Source organism: Artemia franciscana, chromosome 1 (assembly GCF_032884065.1).
Source record: "Artemia franciscana chromosome 1, ASM3288406v1, whole genome shotgun sequence".
In the NCBI taxonomy this organism is placed as follows: Eukaryota; Metazoa; Arthropoda; class Branchiopoda; order Anostraca; family Artemiidae; genus Artemia; species Artemia franciscana.
Window position 1 is genome coordinate 23699123 of NC_088863.1, and position 17095 is coordinate 23716217.

At 32.5% G+C, this 17095-nt stretch overlaps 1 protein-coding gene across 2 annotated transcripts in view; it reads right to left on the reverse strand.

Annotated features, from left to right (window-relative positions):
* LOC136027157 (high affinity cAMP-specific and IBMX-insensitive 3',5'-cyclic phosphodiesterase 8A-like) overlaps positions 1–17095 on the reverse strand; it is a 241469-nt gene that overhangs the window by 179491 nt on the left and 44883 nt on the right. For both annotated transcript variants that reach the window (XM_065704156.1, XM_065704146.1), the window contains exon 4: positions 11402–11461. In XM_065704156.1, coding sequence (XP_065560228.1) covers positions 11402–11461 — 60 coding nt within the window. The remainder of the gene's footprint in view (positions 1–11401; positions 11462–17095) is intronic.

Below are 17095 nucleotides of genomic sequence, written 5' to 3' on the forward strand. Positions count from 1 at the left end.
TTTAAAAGTTCGTTATAATGAAAACTAAATTTTTTAAATTGCCAAGTTAATTTATTTGCAGAAAAACCTCTTGATATCAATTTTTGGCTTAAGATTTTACATCTATTTTTAAAATCAATATAATTACTACAAATCCTTGCATAACGAAGTAACTGTGAGAAAAACGCTGAATATGTGATATTTGAGTGTATATTACTTTCAGGGAATGGGAAACTAATCACTTCAAAATCAAAATCATCCGTTTTATTATACATTTTAAAACTTAATTTATTATTATCACAAATATTAATATTTAAATCTAAGAAATGATCTTCATGACCAGCGCCATGACTAGGCTCAAGAATAAGCTCTGATGGATATATATTTTTAGAAATATCAATGAAATCCTTACAATTTAAGACCAAAATATCATCTAAATATCTTTTATTATTTGACAAAGCATGTTTTAAATTAATTGGATTATTCTTATCCATCATATATTTATATTCTAGTTGACTTAAAAACAAGTCAGCTATAAATGGGCTGGCATTCCCCCCCATGGGAATTCCCATAATTTGCTTGTACAAATCACCCCCAAATCTTATATAAGTATTGTATAAAACAAATTCCAATAACTCAAAAATCATATCCAAGCTGTAACATCTCAAGTTAACTGTAGTATTAAAGCAGTTTGTCCATATGGCTTTTTTATTATAACTGTCTATTTTTAAGAACCTTTTACTAGATAAGAGGAAAGATTTCTTTATAACAGTTTTTAAATTATCTAACACTAAATTGAGTGATAAATTAGTATACATTGTCGCAAAATCGAAAGACTCAATTCTTTTAGCTGAAACCATTGTTAAAGAATCTATCACCTGCAGTGAATTATTAACACTCCAATATGGATTAAAATTCGAAAATTTTTTAATACCAGAACAATAGGTTTTAAGTTTATTTACAATTTCCTTTAAAATTAAAGAGAGGTCAGTAGCAGCAATGCGGGTTGGACATTTAGCTGCTCCAGCAATAAACCGTGGTTTAGGGGGATTCTTATGAAATTTTACAGTCCAATATAGGAAAGGGAACTTTTTATCATTGTCATTTATTTTAATATTAAAATTTTTAAAAAGTATTTCTTCAGTCTTTTCAATTAAATTCTCATCCTCTATATTTACCTTTTCATAAACATTAGTTGTGCCTAACTCCCTTTTTAAGATATCACAATACAGCTTCTGACAAATTATGGCAAAATTATTATTAGCTTTATCCACTGGCACAATTACAAATTCATTCTTTAGATTAGCAATTGCTTGTTTAATCTTCGCATTATAAAATAATGATTTAGTGTTACTATTTTTTAAGTTAGAATATATTTTATTTCTTACTCTACTAATAATTAAATTCTTCCAACTTTGAAAACTCTCTTTATTTTTATTCTCTTTCTTACACCACTTATCAATAAATAAATCAAAATCATTTTCCAAGCCATCAAGAACACTCGATGGTTTCAGATGATGAGAAAGACGGAAATTTGCCCCTTTATTCATTATAATTTGAAGATCATCTTGCTTTATTATTGACAAGTCCCCTGTTATAACATGTTTGTAAGTAGGATTTACAAATGGGCCAAGTTGCTTACAATTACAAACCGGTTTCCAATTTATATCGCTATCTAGTTTTTTTAGTATTAAATTATAATTAAAAATAATTTGCCCAATAGTTTTTGAAAATTTATAAGTTAAAACTGGACTATCATTATAATTTAAATTACTAGGAAGGGCCTGTTTCACATGCCGCTGATTTAAAATTTCTGGTAAATTAATATCTTCAATCTGCTTACAAGTAAAATTAATAGGTAAATATAATCTGTTATCCTTATTACTAATCTTATCGAACTTTTTCTTTTTTGAAATAAATTTCGTTTTAGATAGAATGCAAATTGTATCACATATTACTTTAAAATTATAATCAAGAGCTGTATTATTCTTCACAATCCAGAAAAGTTTGATTAAATTCCTCTTGGATAAATTATTTAGACACTTTATTACAGAAATCATACCCCTAGATTCAAGTAGCTGGCATAGATCTATAGAAAGCATATGAACATCTAATTCATTTTTTCTATTATTTTTCCTATGTCCTCTCGATCGTTTTTTACGTTTGGTAGGACAAGTAAAAGAAGGATGGTCCATAAAACCATCAATACATTTAACAACAACATGAGACATGTCACCATATTTTGCTACACGATCATTTAACCCAAAAGGATAAGCTGTACCAAGAGTATGGATCCAGAAATCCTCCTGTTTACGTAGTCTATTATTCTTCTCTTCTTTATTTAAATTTTCTAATTCTAAATTTTCTAAAATTGTGACAGTTATATCTGATATGGAACATTTACCATTACTACAATGTTGAACTAGATAGTTATTAGTTTTTTCATTATTAACTGTTGTCTTGTGTCCAGAAAATCTTTTATATATTATTAGTTGTTTCCCCCACATATTGTAGGCAGCATTTATTACATTCTAATAGGTAAATTACATTGGTTGTTCTACAATTAACATTACCACGTAACTTGCATGCAAAATTTTTATTATACAATGTACTTTTAACAGAAGTCCGTGGGACAAAATGATCTTGGCAAAGAAAACAACGACTTTTACACTTACTAACTTTCAAAAAATCGTTCCGAGTTCCGAGGCTAATATTTGTGTTTTGTTGCATAAAAAGTTATTGAAAATAAATCCAAAACAAACCAACATCCAAATCAAAATCCAACAATCAAAGTCCAGAAAACATGCCAAGGTCAATAGGTCAATAGGTCAATAAATACATAAGCAAAAAGATGAAAGAACATGAAATTTGCATAAGTGCCATCTCACCAATAATTAACAATATCAGGTTAAAAACCTGGACCAGGGTAAAGGTCTGTCGGGGAGAAAACTAAAAAAAAATTTCTCCACCAGCACTGGATCCAACCTGGAGTAATATCATGAAAAGAGAAATCACCAATGCTACAGCACAAACACAAAAAAAAAAAAAAAAAAAAAAAAAAAAAAAAAAAAAAAAAAAAAAAAAAAAAAAAAAAAAAAAAAAAAAAAAAAAAAAAAGGAGACAGAAGGAGAAAAGGAAGACTGTTTTCCTAAATTAGTGATTAATATAGACCAGCACTTGAATGAGGCCTTAACCCTACTCATCCATACAATCACATAGGTCAAACAGCATAGCCACACACAATCAACCATAAAGAATAATCCATGGACAGGCAGTCATGTCGTCAATAAGTATAAGTCGTCATTTACCAAACCATAGAAAAAATAATATAGACAAATAATTCAGAGGCAACACCCAACATAAGGGCTCATCAGGAGAATACACTGGCCTATATAGGGTTTCGCCACTCTAAATTCCCTACCCAGCACAGTGTTGTGGCTACCACAGAATATCCATGGCATCCCCGCGTCAGGTATCACCCCCAAAATACATGTCTATGAAAAAAAAACAGCAAATGTAAAACAACCAAGTAAAACCAAAACAAGCTTATCCTGTTAATATATCCCTCCCTTTAGCAACAATAGGTAAACTAAATATTAAAAATTTTACCAAATCACAAATATTAACACATTGCAAAAAACCTGAATGAACTAAACAATTATATAATTCATCTTTACCATGTGGCTAATTTTTTAAAAATTCCGCTCAAATAGAAACACAATTCAAAATAAATGGCGCTGTGACAACATTTCTCGAACCTCCGAAATTAGTCAAAAAATTTCTTTAAGTATTTCTAGATAATTCTTTTGATATTTATTTAAAAGTTCGTTATAATGAAAACTAAATTTTTTAAATTGCCAAGTTAATTTATTTGCAGAAAAACCTCTTGATATCAATTTTTGGCTTAAGATTTTACATCTATTTTTAAAATCAATATAATTACTACAAATCCTTGCATAACGAAGTAACTGTGAGAAAAACGCTGAATATGTGATATTTGAGTGTATATTACTTTCAGGGAATGGGAAACTAATCACTTCAAAATCAAAATCATCCGTTTTATTATACATTTTAAAACTTAATTTATTATTATCACAAATATTAATATTTAAATCTAAGAAATGATCTTCATGACCAGCGCCATGACTAGGCTCAAGAATAAGCTCTGATGGATATATATTTTTAGAAATATCAATGAAATCCTTACAATTTAAGACCAAAATATCATCTAAATATCTTTTATTATTTGACAAAGCATGTTTTAAATTAATTGGATTATTCTTATCCATCATATATTTATATTCTAGTTGACTTAAAAACAAGTCAGCTATAAATGGGCTGGCATTCCCCCCCATGGGAATTCCCATAATTTGCTTGTACAAATCACCCCCAAATCTTATATAAGTATTGTATAAAACAAATTCCAATAACTCAAAAATCATATCCAAGCTGTAACATCTCAAGTTAACTGTAGTATTAAAGCAGTTTGTCCATATGGCTTTTTTATTATAACTGTCTATTTTTAAGAACCTTTTACTAGATAAGAGGAAAGATTTCTTTATAACAGTTTTTAAATTATCTAACACTAAATTGAGTGATAAATTAGTATACATTGTCGCAAAATCGAAAGACTCAATTCTTTTAGCTGAAACCATTGTAAAAGAATCTATCACCTGCAGTGAATTATTAACACTCCAATATGGATTAAAATTCGAAAATTTTACATTCTTTGCTGTCCCATTGTCTTTGCATATAAATAGATTGTCAGGTTTACCGACTCTTGAACATGCAACATATAATGGTCCATGGGAAAACAATCTGTATTCAGATCTATACCTCATGATTCTAATGATTGCCCTTGAGCTTTGTTGATGGTGATTGCTAATCGACCATTCCCTGTCCCGGTGTCCCGGTCGTCATTTACATCCCCATGTTTCCCCCGGTGTCCCCGTTGTAGTTGTGTCCCTGTGTCCCGGTCGTCATTTATATTCCCTGTGTCCCGGTCGTCATTTGTATCCCGGTGTCCTGGTCTGTATATACATTCGTTTTTTAGTTTTGTTTTTCTCCTTTATTTTTTTCCTTTTTTTTTCTTTTTTAGCTTATTTAGATTTTAGATTTTTTAGTTTTTTTATTAGTTTTTAGTTTTTTTTTCTTTTTAGTTTTTTTGTCCCGGTCGTCATTTATATCCCCCTGTTTCCCCCGGTGTCCCCGTTGTAGTTGTGTCCCTGTGTCCCGGTCGTCATTTATATTCCCTGTGTCCCGGTCGTCATTTGTATCCCGGTGTACCGGTCTGTATATACATTCGTTTTTTAGTTTTGTTTTTCTCCTTTATTTTTTTCCTTTGTTTTTCTTTTTTAGTTTATTTAGATTTTTAGATTTTTTAGTTTTTTTATTAGTTTTTAGTTTTTTTTCTTTTTAGTTTTTTTGTAGTTTTTAACTTCTTTTTAGTTTTGTTAATTTTTTTTTACTTATGTCCTGGTCGTCATTTATACTCCCTGTGTCCCGGTGCTTTGTTGATTGCTAATCGAACATTCCTTTTGTCCTGGTCGCTTTCTCTTTGAGTGTCGTCATTTATTTTTTTCTTTTTTAGTTCTTTTAGTTTTTACCTTTTTTAGTTTTTTTTAGTTTTTTAGATGAAAATTTTTTTTAGTTTTTTCCTTTTTTTCTTTTTAGTTTTTTATTGGTTTTTACCTTTATGTTAGCTTATTTTTCAGTTTTTTCCTTTTTTTTAGTTTTTTTTTATTTTTTATTTTTTTTAGTTTTTTACCTTTTTTTATTTTTTTAGTTTTTTTAGTTTTTTAGCTTTTTTACTTTTTTTATTAGTTTTTAGTTTTTTTGTAGTTTTTGCCTTTTTTTAGTTTTTTCAGTTTTTTTTTAGTTTTTTATTGGTTTTTACCTTTATTTTAGCTTATTTTTCAGTTTTTTCCTTTTTTTTAGTTTTTTTTAGTTTTTAGTTTTTTTAGTTTTTTTTTTTTAGTTTTTTTCGTTTTTTACCTTTTTTTTAGTTTTTTTAGTTTTTTTAGTTTTTTAGCTTTTTTATTTTTTTTATTAGTTTTTAGTTTTTTTTGTAGTTTTTGCCTTTTTTTAGTTATTTTAGTTTTTTAGCTTTTTTATTAGTTTTTAGTTTTTTTTGTAGTTTTTGCCTTTTTTTAGTTTTTTTAGTTTTTTAGCTTTTTTACTTTTTTTATTAGTTTTTAGTTTTTTTGTAGTTTTTGCCTTTTTTAGTTTTTTCAGTTTTGACGTCACCTGATCCAGTTTTTTCAGGTGACGTCACCTGACACATCCACAGACAGACAACTTATTTTTATATAGATAGATATATATATATATATATATATATATATATATATATATATATATATATATATATATATATATATATATATATATATATATATATATATATATATATATATATATATATATATATATATATATATATATATATATATATATATATATATATATATATATATATATTTATGCTTATACAGTGTCTTTTCAAAGATATTTGATTATTGAAGCAAGTCCGAGTTCTAACACCGATTGTCTACTAAGCTCCAAACTTTTGGTTTTCTTTTTTAAGGTTTTGAATTGTGTGTAATCCCTTATTAAAAGATATAGAAATATATTTGCAATTATGAGTTATTTGCTCTTTGACTAATTTAATATCTTTTCATACTGATTTTTCCTACTGGTCTTTTCAAAGATTTTTGATTATTCAAGCAAGTCCCGATTTCTCACAAGGGTTTCTACTAAGTTTCAAACTTTTTGTTTTCTTTTTTAATGTTTTTGAGTTGCTGCAATCCCTTGCTAAAATATATGTAAATATTTTTGCAATTACCAATTTTCGCTGCTTATACGATTTAATGTCTTTTCGTACATTAATATTTTTGCAGTTTATGTAATAACTTTAGTGATTCTGAACTGGACTTTAAAAAATTCAACTTTTTTTTTCATGTCTTAAATACTTTCTATTTGTCATGTTGTATGTGTCATAGATATAAAAACGATACATTTGCTCATGTGCTTGGCGGGAGGATAATATAATTCATCAAACTTTTGGTTTTCTTTTTTGAGCTTTTTGAAATTGCTGTTATCCCTTGGTCCGATTTCTACTAAGCTTCAAACTTTTGGTTTTCTTTTTTAAGATTTTGGAATTGTTGCAATTCCTTGTCAAAATATATACAAATATTTTTGCAATTACCAATTTTTTGCTCTTTAAGCAATTTAATGTACTTCTCCATGCATGACTTTCAAGACGTTATATTTCCCGCTTCTTTCTTTGTTTAGTCTATAATTTTTCATATTTAATAGACTTCGTTAATTTCGTGGTTCCTAAATTATTCTACATCAATTTCCACGTTCCCAGTTTGTTTAGTTGACCTTTTTGTCAATGCTCACAACCAACTCAGATTAAAAACAAAAAGAATAAAATTTGTATCGTTCTTTGACATTAACAACGACAATCTTTGTTGTTCTTAGAATTGTGAGACCAAGCGCTCCTCCAATAATTGTTGTCCCAAAACCAAACTGGGCATACAAAATGATAAATATTTTTTTCAATCCTATGAACCTGCCATTTTTATTTTTTTATTTTTTACGCCTTTGTCCCCGGACTATGCAGTGATAATGAATACCTGTATTGCTTAAAGTATTTCGTGATGATTCATATGTTAACATATATCATAATATCTTTTGGTTGCATTAATCTCCTCATTTTTTGTCATTAACCAAGGCTCAAAGACCTTTCAAATTGAGGCGCCAAAATCTAAAATGGAATGATTATTCAGAAGATTTGGAGAGAGAAACACAGGAGAAAAAAGTAACTTCGCAAATTATTCTTTTGGTTTTGGCGACTTCCTTCTATCGATTGCGTCAATATAGACTGGAATTGGTTTTTATTAGAAATAGGTTTTTTTTTCGTGGATGAATTAGCAGTAATTGGATTCTGTCAAGTCTGGCTTTGATTAGCGACCTAGCAGGAAAGATTTGGAGGAAGAAATGATTAAGATAAATTTTTAGCGGCTCTTTTTAACATTTGAATAAGTTTATTTCTAATTCACCATCCCTTCATGTTTCCATAGACCAAAATTGTGGTCTTTTTTCTAATTCCACCTACACTACTCTCAGTGACGACGCATCTTAAAAAAAAAAATAACTCTTCGTAAATTTTGTAGTCGTTAACCCCACTACGCGCATGTATTGTATTTGCATGACAAACGTCGTATAATAGGCTACGCATGATGGAGCCACAAAACACAAACAATTATCAAGTTTTACTTTTTTTTTCTATTTAAATAGCATGAAAATTCACTTCAAAATTTAAGCTTATAATGCAAAAATGCTAATTACTTCAATTTTTAACATAGTTCTGACACGATAACCTAAAATTCTTCAAATAACATGTTATTTACTCTTCGTTATAAAAGAGATCAACCTGTCTAAATTACCAAAATAATATGCAAAAGCGAACTTTTGAATTAACATAAAATCGATGTTTGCTAGGTCATTTAAAGTATAATGTGAAATTAATCGTTTCTAATACGGATTACAACTTAATTATATATGCTCCAACATGTTTTTATTGCCTTTAAAACGGAAATTAAAGTTCATTTTTACGAGGAATCTTAATCCATGGTTAAAATACTGTATATATGCAACTGATAGAAGAAAAACAAAATCACACAAATAACCATGTATAGAACACCTTGTATCTATGCAAGCATTCAATATTTTTGTGTGTAGGGGAAGGGGGAATTCGACAAAGACCCCTTAATAAGGCAACTGCAAAAAATAAATACTAGAAATTTAATATAAATCATATACGTGGTCTATTAAGGGGGGGGGGTTGGCCCAAAGGTCCTGTTACACAGGCCCCTGAAAACCTTGTGAAAATAGCGGACATTTTACTTCAAGGCAATGATCTGTAGCATTTAATAAGAACAATTGCTTCTAAACAGTGTAAAGTGACTAACTTGATACACTTCAACGATTATGGCTAGAACACGTTCTCCGGATGACCGATGACAGATTGCCAAAGATCGTTCTCTTCTGCCAACCATCTTCGCCGTAAGGAGGTCATAAAAAAGTATTTAAGGGAAATTAGGACAGACTGGGATGGAGGAAGAGCGTACATAGCTGTGTTGGCATCGGGAGTCTTTATGCTTCAGTGAGCTGCCGCCAGTAGCAGTAGTAGTGTTTTAAGCCTCAGTAAGTCGAGAACTATATCATATCCCCACTTGGCTCCCTATTCCATAGCTTTTTCATCCTATAACTTCCCATTGAACAAATACCCACTCAAGTTATCCCGAGTAACAGTTATGCATCCTTGAGAGTTACTAAAGACGGAATTGAGAACAAGCAATTTTGTCTTCTTACAACTGCAAGTCTTTTCTTTCTAATTTGTTACTGCTATTTTTTTCTAAAGGAGCATGATTATTTTCTAAATAGTAATATTTGTTCAATTACGTATTATAGAGTAATTAAACATAACGACCTCGATTGGGAAGACAAGACGTATGTATTTTATGACGTTAAGGTCGAAATTATATGAGTCACGAGAACTCGTAGACAAGTTTGATGGTTTCTACATTGTTGCGCCCAATTGCTTCGAGCAGGGATGACTAGGTTCTTAAAATTCAAATTCCGAGTAAGTAATCAAACGAAAAAATTTAAATCTACACGACAAAAGTTGCCCCGTATTAGGGGTGTGTCTACTATTTCCCAAATTTGAATTCGGCTCAAGACCCTACACACTATTCGACCTTGTAAGCTTGCTCTTAGGAGGGCTGTTTAGGCCACCAGAAACAAGCTACTTGTCACATTGTTTTAAAAAGAGGCATATTTAAAGCCGGGGTCGACTTGATTTCCAAAAAATTATAAATGCCATTCACTCACCAGATTCAGCTAGAGGATTCTGGTGAAATCTGGTAAAACCTTGAAGTTCTGACTTTTTTGGGAAGAAAAGACTTTCTTTACAGAATTAATGAAGGATCTAAAGTCGAATTGGCCTGCCGCGAGAAAACTACTGGCCGTAGTCGCATTTGCTTTTTTATTGTGAGATTTCTCTCTCTCTCTCTCTCTCTCTCTCTCTCTCTCTTTGTTTTTCCATAATTATTTCTAGTTATTTTGATCATACGATTCAAAGAAGGCATACTATGACAATATGGGCTATTGGTGCTATAATAGGATATTCTGTCCCAAGGAAACTGGTGGTCAAGGCTCCCAAGCTCAGATTTTAGATAATTTGGTGTGAAGGGGCCCTTTTTTCAGGATTATCTCTGGTTCTTCAATCACACGATTCTGATATAGGTACTCTTTGCCAAAGTATCTTAGGGCCTATTGGGGTTAAATCTGAGGAATAATTAACCAGGCATGTTCAATATTTGGACCATTTTAATCCCGAAAAGATGCCGTATTTCTATGTAGAGCAAGAATTGTTTAAGTGAGAGCATTTTAGACCGAACAGGAAGGCAGGATCTGCCTTTTATTTATATAAACTTAATAAAAACACTTTCCAAAAAAGGATAATTCTATGTTTTAGAGTTAAATGCTGTTAAAGTTGATAAATATTTTAATTCAAAATAGTCAAATTGTGTACCCAGCCATAGAGATAGGCCAAGGGACAATATTCATTTTTTCTTATTAGTGGCCTTTTGGGACTCCGTTTCCATCTTTTCTTGCTTCAAGGAAACTCCGGTGATTGATAAGAAGTGTTTCTAATTTTGGGGTTTCACCTCTGAAACAAGAATTTCAAGTTTTTAGAAAAAAAAAAAATTAATTAATTCGTCTAGGAATAGGTGGGGAATGCCCATCGTCGCACTTACGGGAACTATCCGGTTGTTTTCTCGTTATTTTTTTTCCTTTGAAGATTAAAAAAAAAGACAAAAAGGGAAAAGGAAACGAAAAGAAATTTGACTTGAATTAGGCTATACTGCAAAATGACGAAGAGGGTCATAAGGACCAAATTTATGTGATGGCTGTTGCAAAAATGTTATGATATGGTTAACTCTAGATTAACCCTGCCCTTCCTATGAAGATACAAATAACAGTCTTAATATTTTGTATCTTGGAACACCAGAAAATCCGGGGGGGGGGGGAATTTTAGGGACTTTCAAAATTAAAAATAGGAACGCTGTTAACAAAGGTAGTGTTTATAAAACAGAATTCGCATCAAATACTAGAATGAGTCCCATAAAACCTCATCCAATTAGCCTTCTATCTTTTCCAGAATCGCATGTTTCCAGCCCTTATATGAATGTTATAAGAAGATAGTGAAACTTAAAAGATTAGATTTTGAATCCCTGGTTCAGCAGAATTCGATAGTATCAGGACACTAACAATCTCTCAAATATTTTAACACCTTAAAAGTTACAGAATGCTTATATACCCATTTTTAATACAGAGAATAAAAACTTACTTTAATTGGCTCATGTGGGATCCGCATAGTTCCTAGTTTTAAACAGCTATTCCGACGTCCCTGGAAAGGGCAAAACATTTATCAAACTTCAGTCATCAACGATTCTAAACAACTAATTTCCCGTTCTTACTTAAGTCACTAGAGATACTATACGTGACTGTAAATATTCATTGGTTATTTCCATGATCTAAGTGCTTGACTACACAATATGACCGGTTTTAGGGCCAGGCAAATCTTAAAATTATACAAAAGGTACATCACTTATTTTACAGTCGCACGTAAATAGCGGCTTAGGATGCGCTTTGAACAAAAATCTATTAGCTAAGGTACATGCCAGCCAATTTCGATAATGCCATGTGGGTGCACAACGTGGGCGTCACCAACATATAATAATTGGGAAGATTGGGTAGGATTTGCATTTTTATGTAGAGAAGATCTACAACTATTGGTTGTTTCAATATATTTTTGTAGTTTTTAATTGATTCAGTCAATGCTAGCAACATTAAGACAATTAAATGTTGCTAAAACAAAAAAAAAAGATACTACAGAACTCTTTGATCTACAAGCCAACATTGGACAATGTCGTACATTATACATAGTACAATATTAGCTCCCATTTTTTTTTTTTTTTTTTTTTTTGCTTATCTAGGTCCCAACAAAAAGAAATAAATGAAGTTTGATGTCTGTAGGTTTAGTTGTTTTTTTTTCTATTTTTGTAGTTTTAAATTAAATGTTTGAAAAATATACACTATTCACATCGTAATATAGATTGAAATTTTAATTAATTTTGACAATGAATGCAGGCCTAATCACATTATCAGATTTTTATCAATTCTTAGTCTCGAAATGAAAATGCTAAATAAAAGTTCAAAGTGCAGCCTATAATTTCGATCATCGAACGGGACCCTTTTTTTTATATCAGCGCCACTGGCGGATCCAATGGGCCCACCAACATACTTTTCTGGTGCCCTTTTATCCTGCTTTTTCTTCTTCTTTTTTACTCTTTTTTAGAATAAATTTATCAATTTGCTCAGTTTTGGCATCTTTGTCACATTGGGGCCCCCAAGATTTTGCTCACTGACGCACTAGTCACATTGGGCCTCCCCCACGATTTTTCTCTAGATCAACCCCTGACCGGCAATGATTGTGCCATTTATTGTGCATATAGATAAGTGATCATAAAACATTTAGCGCCCCCCCAAAAAAATGAAATGAAGGTGCAAAACTTTTAGTTCTAGTTGTCCATACAATTTTTGTTTCGTTTTCAAATTTGTATTGATATTCAGCATTACACCCCTCCCCCTCTACCTGAATCAATCGCAAAAGTTTCCAGAACTATGCAAAACATACCCTCGGAGATAAAGTATGTCGAATAGAAAATACATTCTTGAATTTTTAAGCTTAAACTGAATGGCTATCCCAGAACAACGTTCGATAGAGTTTTAGTCCAACTCGAGCCAAAATTATTAATTTCTGCCACAAAATAGAAAAAAACGGGCACTGCTAGGCTTCACGCCTTTTTTCGGTACTTAAAAAGATATCAAGAATCAACACTTTGGTTCGAAACAACACTCTTTGGGAATACTTCAACCTACTATTCAAAACGATTACCCCTGGGCATATAAACAACCACCAATACGGTGGCCATCATTCACAAAAGAAAACATATTTTACAAATATATATATTTGTACTTCAAAGCTGGTCAAGCCACATACAAGACTGATCCAAAGAAACGTAATAAATAGGCTGATATAAAAAAAATAATAATAAAAGTTTAAAATTTACGATCGTCTAAACCTTTGAAATAAAATTGTTTATTGTCACTACATATCTACGAGACATTAGTTTAAGAATCCCCAATAGCAACTCATCATTCCCACCATTAAACAAATCTCCCCTTAGAATCAACAAATCACTGTACCTAAAAAAAATGTCGCAATCTATTCCCCAAACTACCGCACAGTGGGCAAAAGTTCGTAGTCTATTCCAAAAAAGTAATATCCCTCTAATATTTTACAAGTGGTAGACAATTAGATCACATCATGATTTAAATTCTAATATTATTTAACTGATAAACTTAACTTTAATATTTTTCATCAAAACTCCCTTTATTAATTCTACAGAACAAGAGCTAAGAGCTCATATGGCACTTGTGACGAGGCGAGAAGAACCAAGAGATCATATGGTATGAGCTCTAACAAAATTCTATGAACCAATAGATTGATTTAAAAAGGAAAATAAGAGGATTAATGCCGGTCAGGATTTAAAATAAGAGCTCTGAGTCACGATGTACTTCTAAATATCAAAATTCATTAAGATCCGATCACCCACTCGTAAGTTATAAATACCTAATTTTTTCTAATTTTTCCTCTCCCTTTAGCCCCCCAGATGGTCGAATCTGGGAAAACGATTTTATCAAGTCAAATTGTGCAGCTCCCTGACACACCTATCAATTTTCATCGTCCTAGCACGCCCAGAAGCACCAAACTCGCCAAATCACTGAACCCCTCCCCCCACCTCCCCCAAAGAGAGCGAATCCAGTATGATTCTGTCAATCACGTATCAAGGACATTTGTTTATTCTATCCACCAAGCTTCATCCTGATTCCTACACTCCAAGTGTTTTTCCAAGATTTCCCCCTCCAACTCCCTCCAATCTCAAACAATCTGGTCGGCATTTGAAATAAGAGCACTGAGGCATGAATTCTTTCTAAAAATCAAATGTCATTAAGAACCGATCATCTATTCGTAAGATAAAAATACCCCAATTTTCACGTTTTCCAAGAATTCTGGTTTCCCCCTCCAACTCCCCCCAACGTCACAGGATCTGGTCGGAATTTAAAATAAGAACTTTAAAGCACAAGATCCTTCTAAATATCAAATTTCATTAAGATCTGGTCACCCTTTCGTAAGTTACAAATACCTCAATTTTCAAACCCCCCCCCCCTCCAATTCCACCAAAGAGAGCAGATCCGGTCCGGTTATGTCAGTCACATATCTTAGACCGGTTTTTATTCTTCCCATCCAGTTTCATCCTGATCTCACCGCTTTAAGTATTTTCTAAGATTTCCCGTCCCCCCCAACTGCCCCCCCCAATAACGCTTGATCCGATTGAGATTTAAAATAAGAGGTCTGAGTTACGAGGTCCTTCTAAATATGAAGTTTCATGAAGATCCGATCACTCCTTCGTAAGTTAAAAATACGTCATTTTTTCTTATTTTTCAGAATTATCCCCCCCCCAATAGATCGGATCCGTTCCAATTATGTAAATCAAGTATGTAAGACTTCTGCTTATTTTTCACACCAAGTTTCATCCTGATCCCTCCAATCTAAGCGATTTCCATGATTTTAGGTTCCCCCACCCCAAACTTCCCCCAACGTCACCAGATCCAGTCAGGATTTAAAATAAGAGCTTTGAGACACAATATCCTTCTAAATATCAAATTTCACTGAGATCCGATAACCCGTTCGTAAGTTAAAAATACCTCATTTTTTCTAATTTTTCAGAATAAACCCCTCCCCCAACTACACCAAAGAGAGCGGATCCGTTCCGGTTATGTCAATCATGCATCTAGGACTCGTGATTATTTTTTCCACCAAGTTTCATCCCAATCCCTCCACTCTAAGTGTTTTCCAAGTTTTAGGTTTCCCCTCCCAACCCCCCCCCCCCGCAATGTCACCAGATCTGGTCGGGATTTAAAATAAGAGCTCTAAGACACGATATCCTTCTAAACATCAAATTTCATTGAGATGCGATCACCCGTAAAGAGAGCGGATCCGTTCCGATTATGTCAATCATGTATCTGGGAATTGTGCTTATTTTTCCCATCAAGTTTCATCCTGATCTCTCCACTCTAAGTGTTTTCCAAGATTTTAGGTTCCCCCTCCAACTCCCCCCAATGTAATCAGATCCGGTCGGGATTTAAAATAAGAGCTCTGAGACACAATATCATTCAAAACATCAAATTTCATTAAGATCCCATCACCCATTCATAAGTTAAAAATACTTCATTTTTTTCTATTTTTCCGAATTAAGCGGCCCTCCACTCCCCCCAGATGGTCAAATTGGGAAAACGACTATTTCTAATTTAAGCTGATCTCGTCCCTGATACGCCTGCCAAATTTCATCGTCCTAGCTTACCTGGAAGTGCCTAAAGTAGCAAAACCGGGACCGACAGACAGACAGACAGACAGACAGACAGACCGACAGACAGACCGACAGAATTGGCGATTGCTATATATCACTTGGTTAATACAAAGTGCCATAAAAATAAACTCGTCGAAGTACTTATCCCAGCACTTTGACGCTGAATCTCTTGGTCTTCTAGCCTAACCATTAAATCCCTAACAAAAACATTCTCATTTTTTGTAGGTTCCTCGCCATTATTCCTTAATTAGGAAAAACTTCTCTTTTCTAGCAGGTTTTTTATCTGGAATGACCACAAAGATAGTGGACAGTAAACTGCTATGAGGGATGTTAGATTTAACAGTGAGATGTATCATCAAGACTGCAAAACTCTTTTTTAAAACTATGCCTAATTTTTTTTCATTAGTCTTTAATATATGACTTCAAACTTGACGAATCTTACCATATTTGAAATCAGCATAAAAATTAGAACTTAAAAAGTGTTTACTGGTTTCCAACGTGAGTAATTGTTTAGTGTTTCGGTTAATAATGAGAAATGTGAATGTCAAAAGTGTTAAATATGAATGTGAATGTCAAAAGTGTGAAATGTGAATGTCAAAAGTGTGAAATGTAAATGTGAATGTCAAAAGTGTGAAATGTGAATGTGAATGTCAAAAGTGTGAAATGTGAATGTCAAAAGTGTGAAATGTGAATGTCAAAAGTGGGAAATGTGAATGTGAATGTCAAAAGTGGGAAATGTAAATGTGAATGTCAAAAGTGGGAAATGTGAAATGTGAATGTCAAAAGTGTGAAATGTGAATGTCAAAAGTGTGCAAAGCGTGGAAGAACTGTACCAAGCGCAGCGGGACGTGATTGGACTATGCCGAACACGTTGCACTCCACGAAAAGTAACTTCTGCTGTTTCAGTCAAGGCAATTTTACTCTAGTATTTATTAAATGCTAGTTGTAATCTGAGTTGGAAATGATCAATTACTAGCATTCTCCTTCAAATGTCGGAAGGTAAATTCCTCGGCATTTAGACCTTCTTTTAGTCAAAATCAATGTTTCGTGGCCCAAAATGGTATAAAACGCCACTTTGCAGGGGTTCGTCACAATGAGTGGCTAAAAACGCCCTAGTTAGGGCCATAGACTATGAAAAAACCGAAAGTCTATCTTAAATTATCCATTCTATGGCATTTTGACCCTATTTGAATAAAATTGATTTTTGGTGGTAGAAAACACCATTTGCTGTGGCATGATCTCTTCGTTACTTAAGGTCGTGATTAAGTGAACTTGAAAACATCGAGGTTCAACATCAAAGTTAGGGTAGCCTTCTGTCTCTCAATTCTCTAGAGACCGTCGATTGTCAAAAACCCTTCAAATAATACTTACTCATTGGCAGAAATAGCAGGTTAATTATACGAGCTTGTCAATCTGGTCTATAGGGGTGTTATCGGCGATCTGAAACGATTCTTTCTGACAAAAAAAAACTTGTAAAAATTTCAGGTAGCTGAAAATATTCTATGAGAATGTTCGGAAACAGGAAAGTACTTCGAAAAATGGCTGCA